General features: G+C 36.7%; 1 protein-coding gene across 2 annotated transcripts in view; it reads left to right on the forward strand.

Annotated features, from left to right (window-relative positions):
- The first annotated feature begins 4808 nt into the window (after positions 1-4808).
- The window catches only part of LOC121411913 (bifunctional D-cysteine desulfhydrase/1-aminocyclopropane-1-carboxylate deaminase, mitochondrial-like), a 21968-nt gene continuing 12548 nt past the window's right edge, over positions 4809-14228 (forward strand). For both annotated transcript variants that reach the window (XR_005969554.1, XM_041604803.1), the window contains exons 1-2: positions 4809-4985; positions 8627-8931. Coding sequence is in view for 1 of the 2 variants with exons in the window: in XM_041604803.1 (XP_041460737.1) it covers positions 8836-8931 (96 nt within the window). In the remaining variant the exon portion in view is untranslated. The remainder of the gene's footprint in view (positions 4986-8626; positions 8932-14228) is intronic.

Raw genomic sequence — 14228 nt, forward strand, 5'->3', positions numbered from 1 at the left:
TTAATTGAACTTTGAATTTCTCAAGCTGGGTAATATTTCTAAATGTCGATGGAAGAGAATTCCATTGTGCTGGTGCAGCTTTCTAGAAAGCCCGATCCTTATGATTTGGTCTTGACAGTAATTTCAGAGAGAAGATTTTGTGAGCCAGAACGGAGATTACGCTTGGGTTTATGAATCTTGACAAGTTCTTGAAGATAAGCAGGGGCAACACCATTAAATACATTTGAATGTTAATATGAAAAGTTTATATTTGATCCTTGATCGAATGGGTAGCCAATGAAGGTCAGATAAGATAGGGGTGATGTGTTCAAATTTTCCTTTTCGAGTTATAAGTCTTGCAGCAAAATTGTGGATATGTTGTAATTTATCGAGAAGCGATTCCTGTATTCCGAATAGTAAATTATTATTATCTAAGTGACTTAAGATGAAGGCATGTACTAACTTTTCTGTTGTTTCCTATCAAGATATTTTCTCATTTTCCCAATTTTGTGTAAGCCAATTGCAGAAGCCCTACAAACATGGGACTTCATTCCTATTTCATTTTCGACAATTACCCCTAGATCCCGTGCCTTTAGGACTGGCTGAATTGGCTGAACTGGCTGAATGATTAGGCTCCTTTCACCGGACAAAACTAGAGCAACAGTTATCGTTGCTCGATCAACACGCTCCCTTGCAATGTTTTCGAGAATGCATGCCTTCAGAGCTGTGATATAATGATTAAACGTTGGAGAATGAATTTCAATCGTTATTTTACACATGTCAGCAGAAAAGCCCTTCTATATACAGCTGAGTTATCATTTGTCATTATAGGTCAAGAAAAACAATTTGAATCAATTTGAATCAATGTACCGAAATAAAACAAGCATCATGCTGAAAGTTTCGACAAATTCAGATGTAAAATATGAAACTTAAAGCTTATTTTTACCTAAACAGTTATAGGCCTATGTACATTATATATGCAAATGAGAGAGTCGATTATTTCACTCACTCACTATTTATATGTATATTTATTGGTACCTGAATCATGCAATATTTCAATATTTACCAGGAACCTCTAGAGGGGGCACAGCCGCCCCCCCCCCTTGAGAGGCACAATGAAAATGTGTAATGTAACTGCCGTTAAAACAGAAGTGTGCCCCCCCCCCCCTTTGAAGGGGGACACACTTTTTTTTTTGCTTGTCAAATTTTTCCATGGACGAAATGTTCTTATTTTTTTTTTGCTTGTCCTTATTTTTCGTTGAAAACCCTTTTTTATTGTCAAATTTTTCCTCGGGAAAATGTGCCCCCCTTTAAAATATCCTGGATCCGCCCCTAGAAACAATGGCAATTCCAGGGAGGAATGAAATTTTGTTTTACTTGACAATGTGGAGAAAATATGAATATTTCATAACGATATACAAAAGAAATACTGAGTGGGTGATGTCATCAATCGGCCCCCTTTCCTCATTTGCATACCCCGGTCAGGATGTACATAATCATGATAATTACAACTGTTTTTCCAGGGCACCTATGAGTGGATACCATACGCAACCAAAAAACACGTAAAAAGGATGTCTTTTTCAAGATAGGGCACGTTACGTACGTAACGTTATAAGGGTGTCAAAAACACAAAAATAATGAAAAAAGGGTATTTACTTCGCCGCATACATTCGTAATTCCGAATCTTCGTTATTCCGATGGTTCGGTTATTGCGATGGTTCGTATTTCCGAAGGTTCATTAGTCCGAAAACGAAATGAGGTTCTTAATTCCGAAGGTTCGTCATTCTGAAAACGAAATGATTAAAGGTCAAATCCACCCCAGAAAAATGTTGATTTGAATCAATAAAGAAAAATCAGACAAGCACAATGCTGAAAATTTCATCAAAATCGGATTTAAAATAAGAAAGTAATGAAATTTCAAAGTTTCGCTTATTTTTAACAAAATAATTAAATGAACGAGCCAGTTACATCCAAATGAGAGTCGATGACGTCACTCACTCACTATTTCTTTTGTTTTTTAATGTTTGAATTATCCAATATTTCATTTTTTACAAATTTTGATGATTAGGACCTTTTTGCCTGAAGCACAAAATGTTAAAATAATGGAGTTCCACGTGTTCAGGGAGGAATGAAACCTCATTTCACATGACAATGACAAGAAAATCAAAATATTTCATATTTCATATTTGAACTTTTTAAACTTTCTTATTTTACATCCGATTTTGATGAAATTTTCAGTGTTATGCTTGTTGAATTTTCTCTTTTTATTCAAATCAAGATTTTGTTGGGGTGGACTTGTCCTTTAACGAACCTTATTACGTTTTCGGACTAACGAACCTTCGAAATTAAGCACCTTATTTCGTTTTCGGATTAACGAACCTTCAAAACAACAAACCTTATTTTCTTTTTCGGATTAACGAACCTTCGGAACATCGAACCTTATTTCGTTTTCGGATTATCGAACCATCGGAATAACGAACCTTCGGAATAACGCCACAAATGTTCGGATTAACGAACCCTTTTACGTATTCGGATTAACGAACATCGAGGTATAGGCAATTTACGTGTTTCTGAATTACAAACCTTCTGAATAAAGAACCTTCGGAATTACGAAGTGTAACCCTATTTCGCTAGGAAAGCTACGTGTTTAGTGTCAAATTTACGAGGATGATGAAACAAATTAAAATATTTATAAAGGATGTCCTTTTTGCCCCAAAACTACGTGTTTAGAATCCGATTTGCGCGAGGTGTGGAAGGTGGGTGGGGCCGTACTTAACCAAATGTGTAAAGGTAAAAACCAATGACCGACGGACCCGTAACATAAAATATCGCTTTAGGCTTACTTGTTTAGGGGTTCATTTAAAGGGGAAGTCCACCCTGAAGAAAACTTTATTGTAAAAATAGCAAAAAAAAATAGTAAAAAATATTGGTGAAGGTTTGAGGAAAATCCGTTAAAAAGTAAGAAAGTTATTAGAGTTCAAAGTTTTGGATTTGTGACGTCATAAACGAGCAGCTGCTCCATGTGTTATGCAATATAAAATGCATGAATTTCAAATTTTGTATGGTTCCTGATGACTTAATTTTGTTTTCTATTCATGATGGGGTGTGAAATGATTTGTCTATTGATATACAAAAGGTACAGTGAAAACCATTTTCAATTTTCTGAGAAAATGACATTTCTTTGATTTTTTACCATTCACTATGTAAGAATGCTGCTCGCATATGACGTCACAAATCAAATAATTGAAATTCTAATAACTTTTTAATTATTTGATGAATTTTTCTCAAACCTTCGGCAATATTTTTTATTATTTTTTCTGTTATTTTTACAATAAACTTTTTGTCAGGGTGAACTTCCCCTTTAAGGGAATAGGCCTACTTGCCAAGAGTATCGTTTTGTTTCCAATACTTTTTAAGGTTAGGGTTTTACACGCCAATACTTGTTAAGGGGTGCATTTTCAGAACAAGAATGGTCGCGCATGGTATCTACTCGTCAATGGAAGTGCCCCCCCCCGGGCTGTTTTAAGCGTAACTTATCCTACCCTTTTTACACAGGATTTTCTTAACCCCGGACTATCGCTAACCCCGTACTCTCCTTACCCCCGTACTATTTTTTTCCTTTTCACACATGCCAAATTGTTATTGCTAACCCCGGATAAGGAATGCTTGCTTTTCACACATGAAACTCGCTAACACCGGACTAGTTGTTTTTGTCGATCATTCGTAGTACAAGTACTTCACTCGTATCCTTTTTACACACGGAGAAATTTCCTTAACCCGTAATATAGGTGGGGCTAAATTGCCATTTAGCTCTACCTATATACGGGGTTAAGCTTAGCCCACTTTCGTTTTACACTAGCGATCTTAACCCCGTACTATCGCTCTTAGCACCGCAATTGCTGGGATAACCCTGCTTTTTTGCAGGGCCAAATAATCCCGTACTAAAGGTGGGGTTAGCCCACTTTGCAAAAATACTGTGTAAAAAGAAAGTGGGCTAAGCTTAACCCCGTACTATCATGACTACAGGTGGGGCTAAATGGCAATTTAGCTAGCCCCACCTGTAGTACGGGGTTAAGGAGATTTTAGCGTGTGTAAAAGGGTATTAGTAAAATGTCATTACTTTCTAATTTTACATCCAACTTTGATGAAACGCTCGTTTGATTTTTCTCTTTTTATTCAAATCAGCTGTTTGTTCAGATGCACTTGTCCTTTAATGAAAATACGGAAATAATATCGCCTGAAAATGGCACATGATTTGGCATCATGGCATGAATTCCTGTGTATGTGCTTGGAAATAATTTTCTGTGCATGTTTGCCTGGAGATATATTTTTTTCTCTCGATAGTATGTTTTTCTTCTTCTTCTTCAGATAATGTTCGGCCGACTCATTCAGGCATTATATGAGACAAACATGCTAAAGGTTAATTTATCCATGTGCATTGCAAGAAGAGATGGGTACGAGTATTGCTTTTCCATTCATGAAGCGATAGCGAACGTAGTCTATAAGCACAGACTCAAGGTTCGTCCCACCCCCTTACTCTAAAGCCCTCTAAAGCTTCCATCTAAACTACTAGTAGTCTGCATTGACGAACTATTTTTAATATATAGGCCCTACTCCTTATTGATACCATTCAGTTCGCATTTCGGAAAAATAACGGAAATATCTCTGTATTATGATCCGGGACTACAGTAATAAATCGCTCAGGCCTGACTGAGATAGATAATTGAATAGCTAGAGACACTCCCCGTGTTCAATGAATAGTCTCGCTGTGTACTCGCTAGAGGAACCGGTTATTACTGGTTTTGTGAGATGCCGACGCTGTCGCGTGTCTGTGTAGTGTAGTAGGAGAGATCGAGACCATTCGGAATACGAGGGTTTGTTTTGACTGCCTTTTCAAAACATACTATACACTGCACTAGCGTCGGTAAATGCAAGCGGATTCCATGTGCATTTTGGTGGCGCCTTTGGTGGTTGCAATGGATGTGTATTGCTGTTGACAATTCGAGGTGATTATTAATTCCCATTATCATTATTATCAATAATCTGTAATTCATAATGATGTTGGTTTTTCAACCGTTATATGTATGAACGTGTGATAGAATAAAGAGAATGTTATTGACATGGTTTTTTTTCTTCATCTCTATTTTGTTTAAAATAGAGGGGGGGGGGAGGGCAGGGCAGGATCTCTTCTTTTCTTCCTTTCCCCATCTTTCTCTTATTTCATCCAATTTAAAAAGCATATGGAGGGTGAGATGATCACAGCCCCCCCCCCCCTGTAGCACCGCCCATTTCTTGTAACCCCGGCCCCTCTTATGATCTGGGGGTTTTTTTAGTGCGAATGGAAAAGAATGTGAATAACAGATATTGTGGCTGATCCGTGTTGCATTTATTTTCAAGCGATCTTTTCTTGCATAGAATTGGCTATCAGACAATAACGATAATAATAACTTAATAATATTAAAGATAGGCCTAATGATGATGATATAAATGATGATAATAGTAAGAGTAGAAGTAATAACAACAACAATAATGATAATGATGATGATAATAATATTAATAATAATAATAATAATAAAAATAATAATTACAATTATAATAATGATAATGATGATGATAATGATAATTGTTGTAGGAGTATAATAATGCTAATTATAACAATAATAATGATGATGATGATGGTAATAATGATAATGATAATAATGGTAATAATAATAATAGTAATGAAAATAATTAAAATTTTTATCATAATGATAATAATGATAATGATAATAATGATGATAATAATAATACTAAATCATTTTTTCCCTTCTGGCCTGATTGGTCGGCCTTCGAGTAGATCGACATGTAAATAAAATCGTTATATTTGACTGTATTGTGCCTATATATTTATCAGTAGAATGGTATAAGCAGATGTGGTTCCCTTTTCATTTTATCATTAATTTTCATATTGCCAACTCATCACATAAGCCACTAGGCGTACATGAACACACACACACACTACAAGATGTCAAATCTTTTATTTGCTCGTTTCGCTCGCTCGAGAGTTTAAATACATTTTTGTTACGTACGGACCCCATGTTGTTCCCCCCTCATCTTTTTTTTGGGGGGATCATTTATGTGTAAGCTGGTCAGTGAAGACTGGGTGGGTTTCCACGTGTTCCTGCATGGTGAATCTCGGCCTTTCGAAAGGTCAAGAAAATAAAAGACCAGCAACTTCGTCTCTGGTTTATTCAATTGTTGACTTTGTAGAGGTTCAAGTGGTATGCGGGTCCGTGTCGCGTGTCATCGCAGAGTCAGAGACTAATAAGCCTCCAGAATATATCAACGATCAACTTGATCAATTTGATGCCCATATGTTTAAGATCAATTTGACGTCCCCAAAATATAGTAAGACCATTTTAGCTCCCCGAGTTTGAGATCGATTTGGCACCCCTTAAGTGTAAGATCTAATAGGTGACCCTTGATTTATTTTTTTTAAATGGTACCCCATAATTATGTCTATAGGCGAACCTACGGATAAGATCGAATTGCCCCCCCCCCCTCCTCAGAAATTAAAATCGAATCGACACCCCTAAATTAAAAACCAATTTTTATGGCCCTTTCTTTCGGGATCGGTTTGGTGCCCCTCAAGTTTAAGATTGATATAGCGCCCCTATATGATTAAGATCAATATAGCGCTCCATTGTTAGATCAGTGACGTCCCTATTATTGTAGTATTATTGATCATATTGGCACCCCCCCCCCGAGATCGAATTAGAAATTTAGTACCTCCTAACTATGGGTGAAGTTTGGCGCCACTTAATATCAGGACCAAATTGATATCCCCACCCGAGTTCCAGATTGAATTTGCACCCCTGTCCGATCTTACCTTCAATTGGCGCTTCTAAAAATAACCTTTTTGAATAATGAATTATTGTTCATAAGTCACGAGGGGGTCAATTTTTAATAGGTCATCTCCGAGGAACGTGGTATATGCAGCGCATTTGTGCCTATAGTGTTCTGCTGGCAGACAGCCCATTAACCTTTAATGGTATTGCTAAACCACTATTGTACCAACCGTCATGATCTGTTGGTTTTTAACTTTTTTAAATTTTCTCCAGGAACTTGAGGCTAATCGTCAGGTTCCTTCTGAATCGAGACCAAATACAATTCTTGTACATTAAAAAAATAAGAAAATGATCGCTCAAGTAATAACCCCATCTGTATTGTAGTGACAGTTGATTCAGCCGGGCCCGTTTCATAAAGGACTTGCAAGTGATGTAACTTTGTCATTGTGGTAACCGGTGGCCTAACCACGAAGGGGGAGGGGGCACGTGCCCCCCCCCCCATCGGCTGGCAAAAAACGGGGGAAATTATGTCATATTGTATTATAATTATACATTATATAATATTACATAATTGTTTTTTTCATCAATTTATGAAACATAATTGGCTTAGGGCGTATACAGAGGGCTGATGTATTCATCATTCCTGGTGTTCGTATAGTCTGAGTAATGGAATATACATAATCCTGTTGTACTAAAACATCCAGTTTTCAATTCAATATACGCAAAATATATTTCCTCGCACTTCGAGTATTTATTGTTTTATATAGTGACATATGATTTTTTTTCATGACTATTTCATGATTGCCTCATTTTAACAATTATTTCCTGTGCGTGCTTCCGTTCGCATTAGTGGACAGGTGAGATGTTTGCTCTTTATATACAAAAAAGAATAAGTTAGCGCTTCGCGCTCGCATTATTTGGTTAGTGAAATACGTATTTTCTTAGTGAATTCCTACATACAAGCCTTAGAATGCCCCTATTCAGATCTGAATTTCAAAAATTTTCAGCTCGTTCTTCGCGCTTGCAGTATTTGATTAGTCAGATATGTATCATGTTCATGATTACAATAACTATAAAAAGGTGTTTCATTGGTTAGGTGTAATTCTAACAAAATCAGCAAGCGCTTGCATGGCGCTCGCATTAGATGACTATGGTGAGATATGTATGCTCTTTATGAATGCCCTAAAGTCCTTAAAATGTCCCTGTTTCTGGTCAATATGTAAAAAAGAATCTCAACTCTCGCTTCGGGCTCGCATTGTTTGTTTTGTGAGAGAGGTACATATCATGATAACAAAAATTTACTTATGATGCTTTCTTAGATCTGAATATAAAAAAATGTTCAGCTCGCGCTTCGCACTCGCATTATTTGATAAGTAAGATAGATATCCGTTTAATGGTACCGTCCTTAATATGTCTCTATTAGGTCAGTATACCTGGCAATTGATCGCTCTTCGCGCGCCCACTAATTAGTGACACAACATTTTTGCTGGTGCTCCCCCCCCCCCATTGCCATGACCCACGGTACGCCACTGGTGGTAACTACCATGATAACATTGATTCTGATTGGCTGCTGAGCCTTGTTACAATGGTAGTTACCGTTATGGCAAAGGTACAACAGTTGCCAGTCCTAGTTTATGAACGGGCCTTTTATCTCGTTACACTCTTACACAATAAAATATTCCTGGATTCTTATAGAACAAGCTATCAATAAATATACATACCGATAAGGGACACCCAATATTCATGTCCAAAGTCTATTTGAGGTTGTAGGTTTTCCTTCTTATTTATATTTGTTTTTCATGGACTTTCGTCATGTCCAGGGATTCATCGGTCAGACACGACAGGAAGATAATTATGTGAAACAACCATTGACATATCTCATGTGGTTTAAAAGAGAGACCTGGATACCCAGACACCAGATTGGACACTGAACGAACGAACGGTGCTAGCAAGGCCATAGGAAATACGTTCAAACTCCAGATATTGAAGACCTCGCGCCACACTGACAGTGACAGTATTCTGACCTGCCATGGATCCTAACCCAGACTACCCCCTCGTTCCCTATGAACATCCGTCATGGACTTCAACAATTAAACAGGATATGATCCCGAAATACAGACTTAAGGTAAGGCAGTAATGTTTGTTCATGTGCACATTAATATTCAAGCCTGCAATTACTTGTATATGACTATATATAATGTCATCGATGATGAATGCCATCTTCGATGAATATTTATTAGGTGGCATGCTGATGTCATATCCCTTCTTGTTCTTTTGTATTTTATTATGAAATTAGGTAAAACAAAATATTACCAAGAACTAAAACAACTGGACTGATAGCTGATGAAGTGCATTATTGCTGCCACTTTTTTCATCACAATAGAGACAATCATTTACACAACATGTATGAAAAAAGGAGAAAAAATATGATATGATGTAATAAGATAAGAAAAGGTAAAGTGGGGGTGTGACATCATCAGTCCACCTAATTAATATTCATGATATCGTGGATGTAACTGTTTTCAAAAAATATTGCTAAACTCTAAAATTCAATAACTTTATTTGTTATCCGATTTTAAGAAATTTTCAGCATTTTGCTTTGTGAATTTTGCTCTATTTATTGATATATCTTCAACTGGAGCATCAAGCACGCTATAATAGCTTTGAGAATTACATCTATGATATTGTTCGATTCCATTCGAAACCCGCAACCAGTTATAACAATTGGGCACAGTTCCCAGTTCATTTGAGTGAAAAATAGTAGGCCTATCTATGTTTCTTGAAGATGAAGATGAAGGTTTGTTAAAAGAAATGCATATAAAAAATGCCACTTGTTATATTTTCCGTAACCTTTAAAGTTGCGAAAAAGAAAAAAGTTAATAGTGGGAAAAATTCGCGAATCTGTTTTGCATCCTAGGTAGATATGAAAGGCCTCTATAAAATATATGACATTTTAAAATTGTGGATTTTTCCTCGCTCGGTCTCTATCTGAATGCTCCTCGCATATTTCTCGGGGATGGCGACGCTTTCGTCACATCCATTGTTGATTTTTATGGCCAAATAAAAAATACTAAATAATGATAATAACAAACTCCTAGTGTTCGACACCCTTTTTCACTCCTTGGGCCCCCCCCACACCCAATCCAAGCCGGACGTTAGAAATTGATAGCCCCTGCTTCCGGGAATTATAGTTTAAACCGTATCATTGGTCCAAAATTAGATGACCGGGTCACCGGCATTTTGACCAGTTATAACAGCAGAAAAGGAAAAGGAACCATGAGAACCAAGGCTTGTGGTTTGACAACACAATCTTGACCGAGAAAATCACCAGTTCAATAGTCCTGATAAATCTCTGTTGATAAAAGTTTCGACCATTACATATATTTGTAGACATGGTAAAGCGAACAAATATGACATTGGTAAAGGTTTCTTAATTTGAAGCTCTCTCGTTGGCTCGCTGTGGGTTTTTGAATTTACTTTATCTGGAATTATTCATTTTTTACCCTTTTCTTTATTAATTCTGAATAATTGAGATAGTTTAGTAGGATTGCCTTCGAAATCTTTGAGCAATGATTTTGTTTCGATTTGAGGTCTCTACCTAGAAGCAACAGTACAAAGAAAGCAATTGGAATAAAGGCCTACAGATTGAAATAGATGGAAAATGAATGAATACATTCTAGTAGGCCTTGACATTTCTTTTATTGCCAAAGAAAAACTTTGCCCCGTTGATATCAGCCTATGACAGGGGCGGATCCAGGATTTTCTCGTAAGGGGGGCACATTTTCTCGAGGAAAATTTGACAAGCAAACAAAAAAAGTTTTCACTTTCGAAAGGGGGGGGGGTGGTGAGACACAAATTTTAATTATGCCTCTCAAGGGGGACACGGACCGGCTGTGCCCCCCCCGGATCCGCCAGTGATATATGATATGATTAGGTTTCGCTCTTTATTCTTATAAGCCCTCTGTGTGAAAGCTTGTACAAAATAAAAATGTAAGACCTCAACCTTTTGACTCCGTAACACAAAGATTAGCGATCAATCGCTAAATGAACTGACCAATCAATATCGATGTCACACACGCATTTGGTTTAAAATACTGCCCAGGGACCAATCAGTGCCGTTCTTTCATATTTTCAATTTATCGCAAACATTTGTAATACGGAGCCCAGCAGGGGAGCGTTTCATGAAAGGAGTTGTTGGACGTTTTATCCGAAAGTTTCCATAGTAACAGTGCTTCTCAGCCAATCAAAATCAAGTAATGATGTCAGATCTCACAACTTGACACACTCCCCTGTAGTCGGTTTTGATTGTGGCACTCTAGCACTGAGATGTTTCCAATTCTCGAGTATGCACCATCTGAATTCTGATCACGTCTCCTTTTATAACGTACCCGCAATGATAAGAATGAATAAATATATCTTTGCCTAGTGTTTGTCTTTTTCAACAAAATGCTACAAACAATGAATACAACATTACTCCAAACTTAAAGTCCAAAGTCCAAACATTAATGGACAAGTCCACCCCCAACAAAGAGTTGACTTGAATAAAAAGAGAAAAATTCAACGAGTATAACACTGAAAATATCATCAAAATCAGTTGTAAAATAAGAAAGTTATGACATCCTGATCTGTATGCAAATGAGTGGGCTGATGACATCACTCACTATTTCTTTTGTATTTCATTAAATTATGAAATGTGATTTATTCTAATTTTCTGCTCATTGTCCTTTGAAACAAAGTGTCATTCCTCCCTGAACACGTTGGATTACCATTGCCATAACAACCCTTATGGTTTAGTCAAGTTGGTCCTTATTGTCAAATTTGTTTTTAAAAATTGCAATATTGTGCAATTCAAACGATAGAAAAAAAGAAACAGTGAGTGAGGGACATCATCGACTTATTTGAATGTCATTTAGTTGTGCATATAACTCTTTTGTAAAAATGTGCGAAACTTTAAAATGTCACAACTTTCTTATTTTACATCCGATTTTGATGAAACTTTTAGCTTTGTGCTTATTTGATTTTTTTTCTTTATTGATTCAAATCAACTTTTTTATAGGGTGGACTTGACCTTTAATTCGTGCTTTACTCAATACATTGCAAAATCCCGCACATTTGAGGACCGTATGGGAATAAACTTTGGTTGGTGGTCTTCAACACGTGTGGTGGTTAAAGGACAAGCCCAACAAAATGTTGATTTGAGTAAATACAGAAAAGTCAAACTAACATTACACTGAAAATTTCATCAAAATCGGATGTAAAATAAGAGAGTTTTGGCATTTTAAAGTTTCGCTAATTTTTTTTTACAACACAGTGATATGCACAACTTAGTGACATGCAAATGAGTCAGTCGATGATGTCCATCACTAACTATTTCTTTTGTCGTTTATTGTTTGAATTATGCAATATTTCATTTTTTACAGATTTTACCATAGGATCCGACTTGTCACTTTACTGAATCATAACATAGTATTAAACAATGCTAATTCCACATGTTCAGGGAAGAATTAGTCACTGTTTCACTTGACAATGAAAATAAATTAGAATATTTCATGTTTCATAATTATAATGAAATACAAAAGAAATAGTGAGTAGATGAGGTCATCAGTCTCCACATTTGCATATACCAACCAGGTTGTGCATATAACTGTTTTGTGAAATTAAGCGAAACTTTAAAATGCCATAACTTTTTTATTTTATATCTGATTTTGATGAATTTTCTTTTTTTTATTCAATTCAAGTTTTTGTTGGGGTGGACTTGTTCTTTAATTAAACAGCACCTTAGTTTAGTGGGTGACAGCGACAGCGCAATTTAACGTCATTTTGTTGTCATTTTCATTTTCTACGCTTCTTCCTCCTTTCTTCCTAATTTCACCCTCTCCATTTTGCTCCCTTGTCCCAATCCCTGCTCATAGGTCTTGTGTGGAAGCGTTTCAACAGGCGGCTTCCATTGGGACAGTGATTCTCATACCAATCAAAATTAAGGAAAGTTAGCCGATGGTGGGTGTTTCATAAAGCTGTTCGTAAGCTAACAGTGCTTTAAGAACGACTGGTGAACCTTTCTTACTCTCTAAAGAATCACCAATGGTCATTTAATTGTCAATATCATTTACCACAAGAAAGGATCACCAGTCGTTCTTAACATCGCTCTTAACATACGATCAGCTTTAATCAAACGGCCCCGCGGATAACTTGTTTTAATATACTCTAAAGAGCGCATAGTATAGAGAGAAGAATTACGAAATTCATCTTGTTATTATTATTATCATCAAATGAAAAATGTTGATGAAACGCTCCCCTTGAATTATGCATGGGGAGGGTTTCATGAACAAATTTGTCTCACAAGCTGTCGGGTGTGACAATTACTTTTCTTGATTTGATTGGCCGAGAAGTATATTGTTACTGTATGGTAACTGTTCGGATAAAACAGACTGTCGGATAAAACGTCTGACACCTGCATGGAACGATCCTCAGAACAGTCGCATCAATAAAATCCATATAACTGAGAATGAAAATGGCAATAAATCGGTCATGAACCGATCAACTATATAATCAATCGTTATTATGTTACGTAATTATGTTTGACAAGTCAATATGTTCAAAGTATCTTTATTTCATCCCTATCTTATATCGAGGTCATTTAAGAGCACGCGTCGTATTATGCTGCTCAACTTTGGCAAAAGGAAGCAAGTGACACGTCAGTCAAATTCGAGTTTTTGTTGTTTCTGAAACACCCTCTGTATGTTGCATGTTCAGGCAAAATTGGGGGAAGAAATGATCGTTCTATATGGAAACATATTTAAGAAAATATGCTGTTAATTTGCATTGATGCCTACACAGCAAAAACTGTGGTGTTAACCGGTGTACATAGAGGACCACACCAGTTATTTTACACCGGTGTTAAATTGGTGGTATTAGTTTTACACCTATAGGTGGTATTACAACACCTTTTATTGTTTCATTTACACTCTATGGTGTTATGTTTAATCTCTAGGGTGTAATTTTAACACCTCAGGATGTGGTCCTCTATTAACACCCTTTGGTGTCAGTTTTAACACCGCAGTTGTTACAGTGTATGTAAATGACGAACACAAATTACTCATTTACAACAAATGATACTTTTGTAACTTGCTTCCTTTTGCCAAAGTATGGCAGTATATCTCACGTGGTGTCTGAGGTGAACTAAAATGTGCCGCACTGGCATCGTATAGATGGGGGGGGGGTGAAACGAGCAAGGGGAGGGAGAGGAAATGAAATAAACAGGTTTAAATGTTATATTAATGTCTGATTTTAAGTCGAAATCTTTGCAAGAATTAGGTTTTATGTGTTAAAAAGGTAAACAATTTCTGCTCGCTCGCTAGGCTCGCATTTTAAAAAGAACTCTTGCTCCATACGCCACATCTGACCCCAAAAAAGATTTGGCTC

Source organism: Lytechinus variegatus, chromosome 3 (assembly GCF_018143015.1).
Source record: "Lytechinus variegatus isolate NC3 chromosome 3, Lvar_3.0, whole genome shotgun sequence".
NCBI lineage: Eukaryota > Metazoa > Echinodermata > Echinoidea > Temnopleuroida > Toxopneustidae > Lytechinus > Lytechinus variegatus.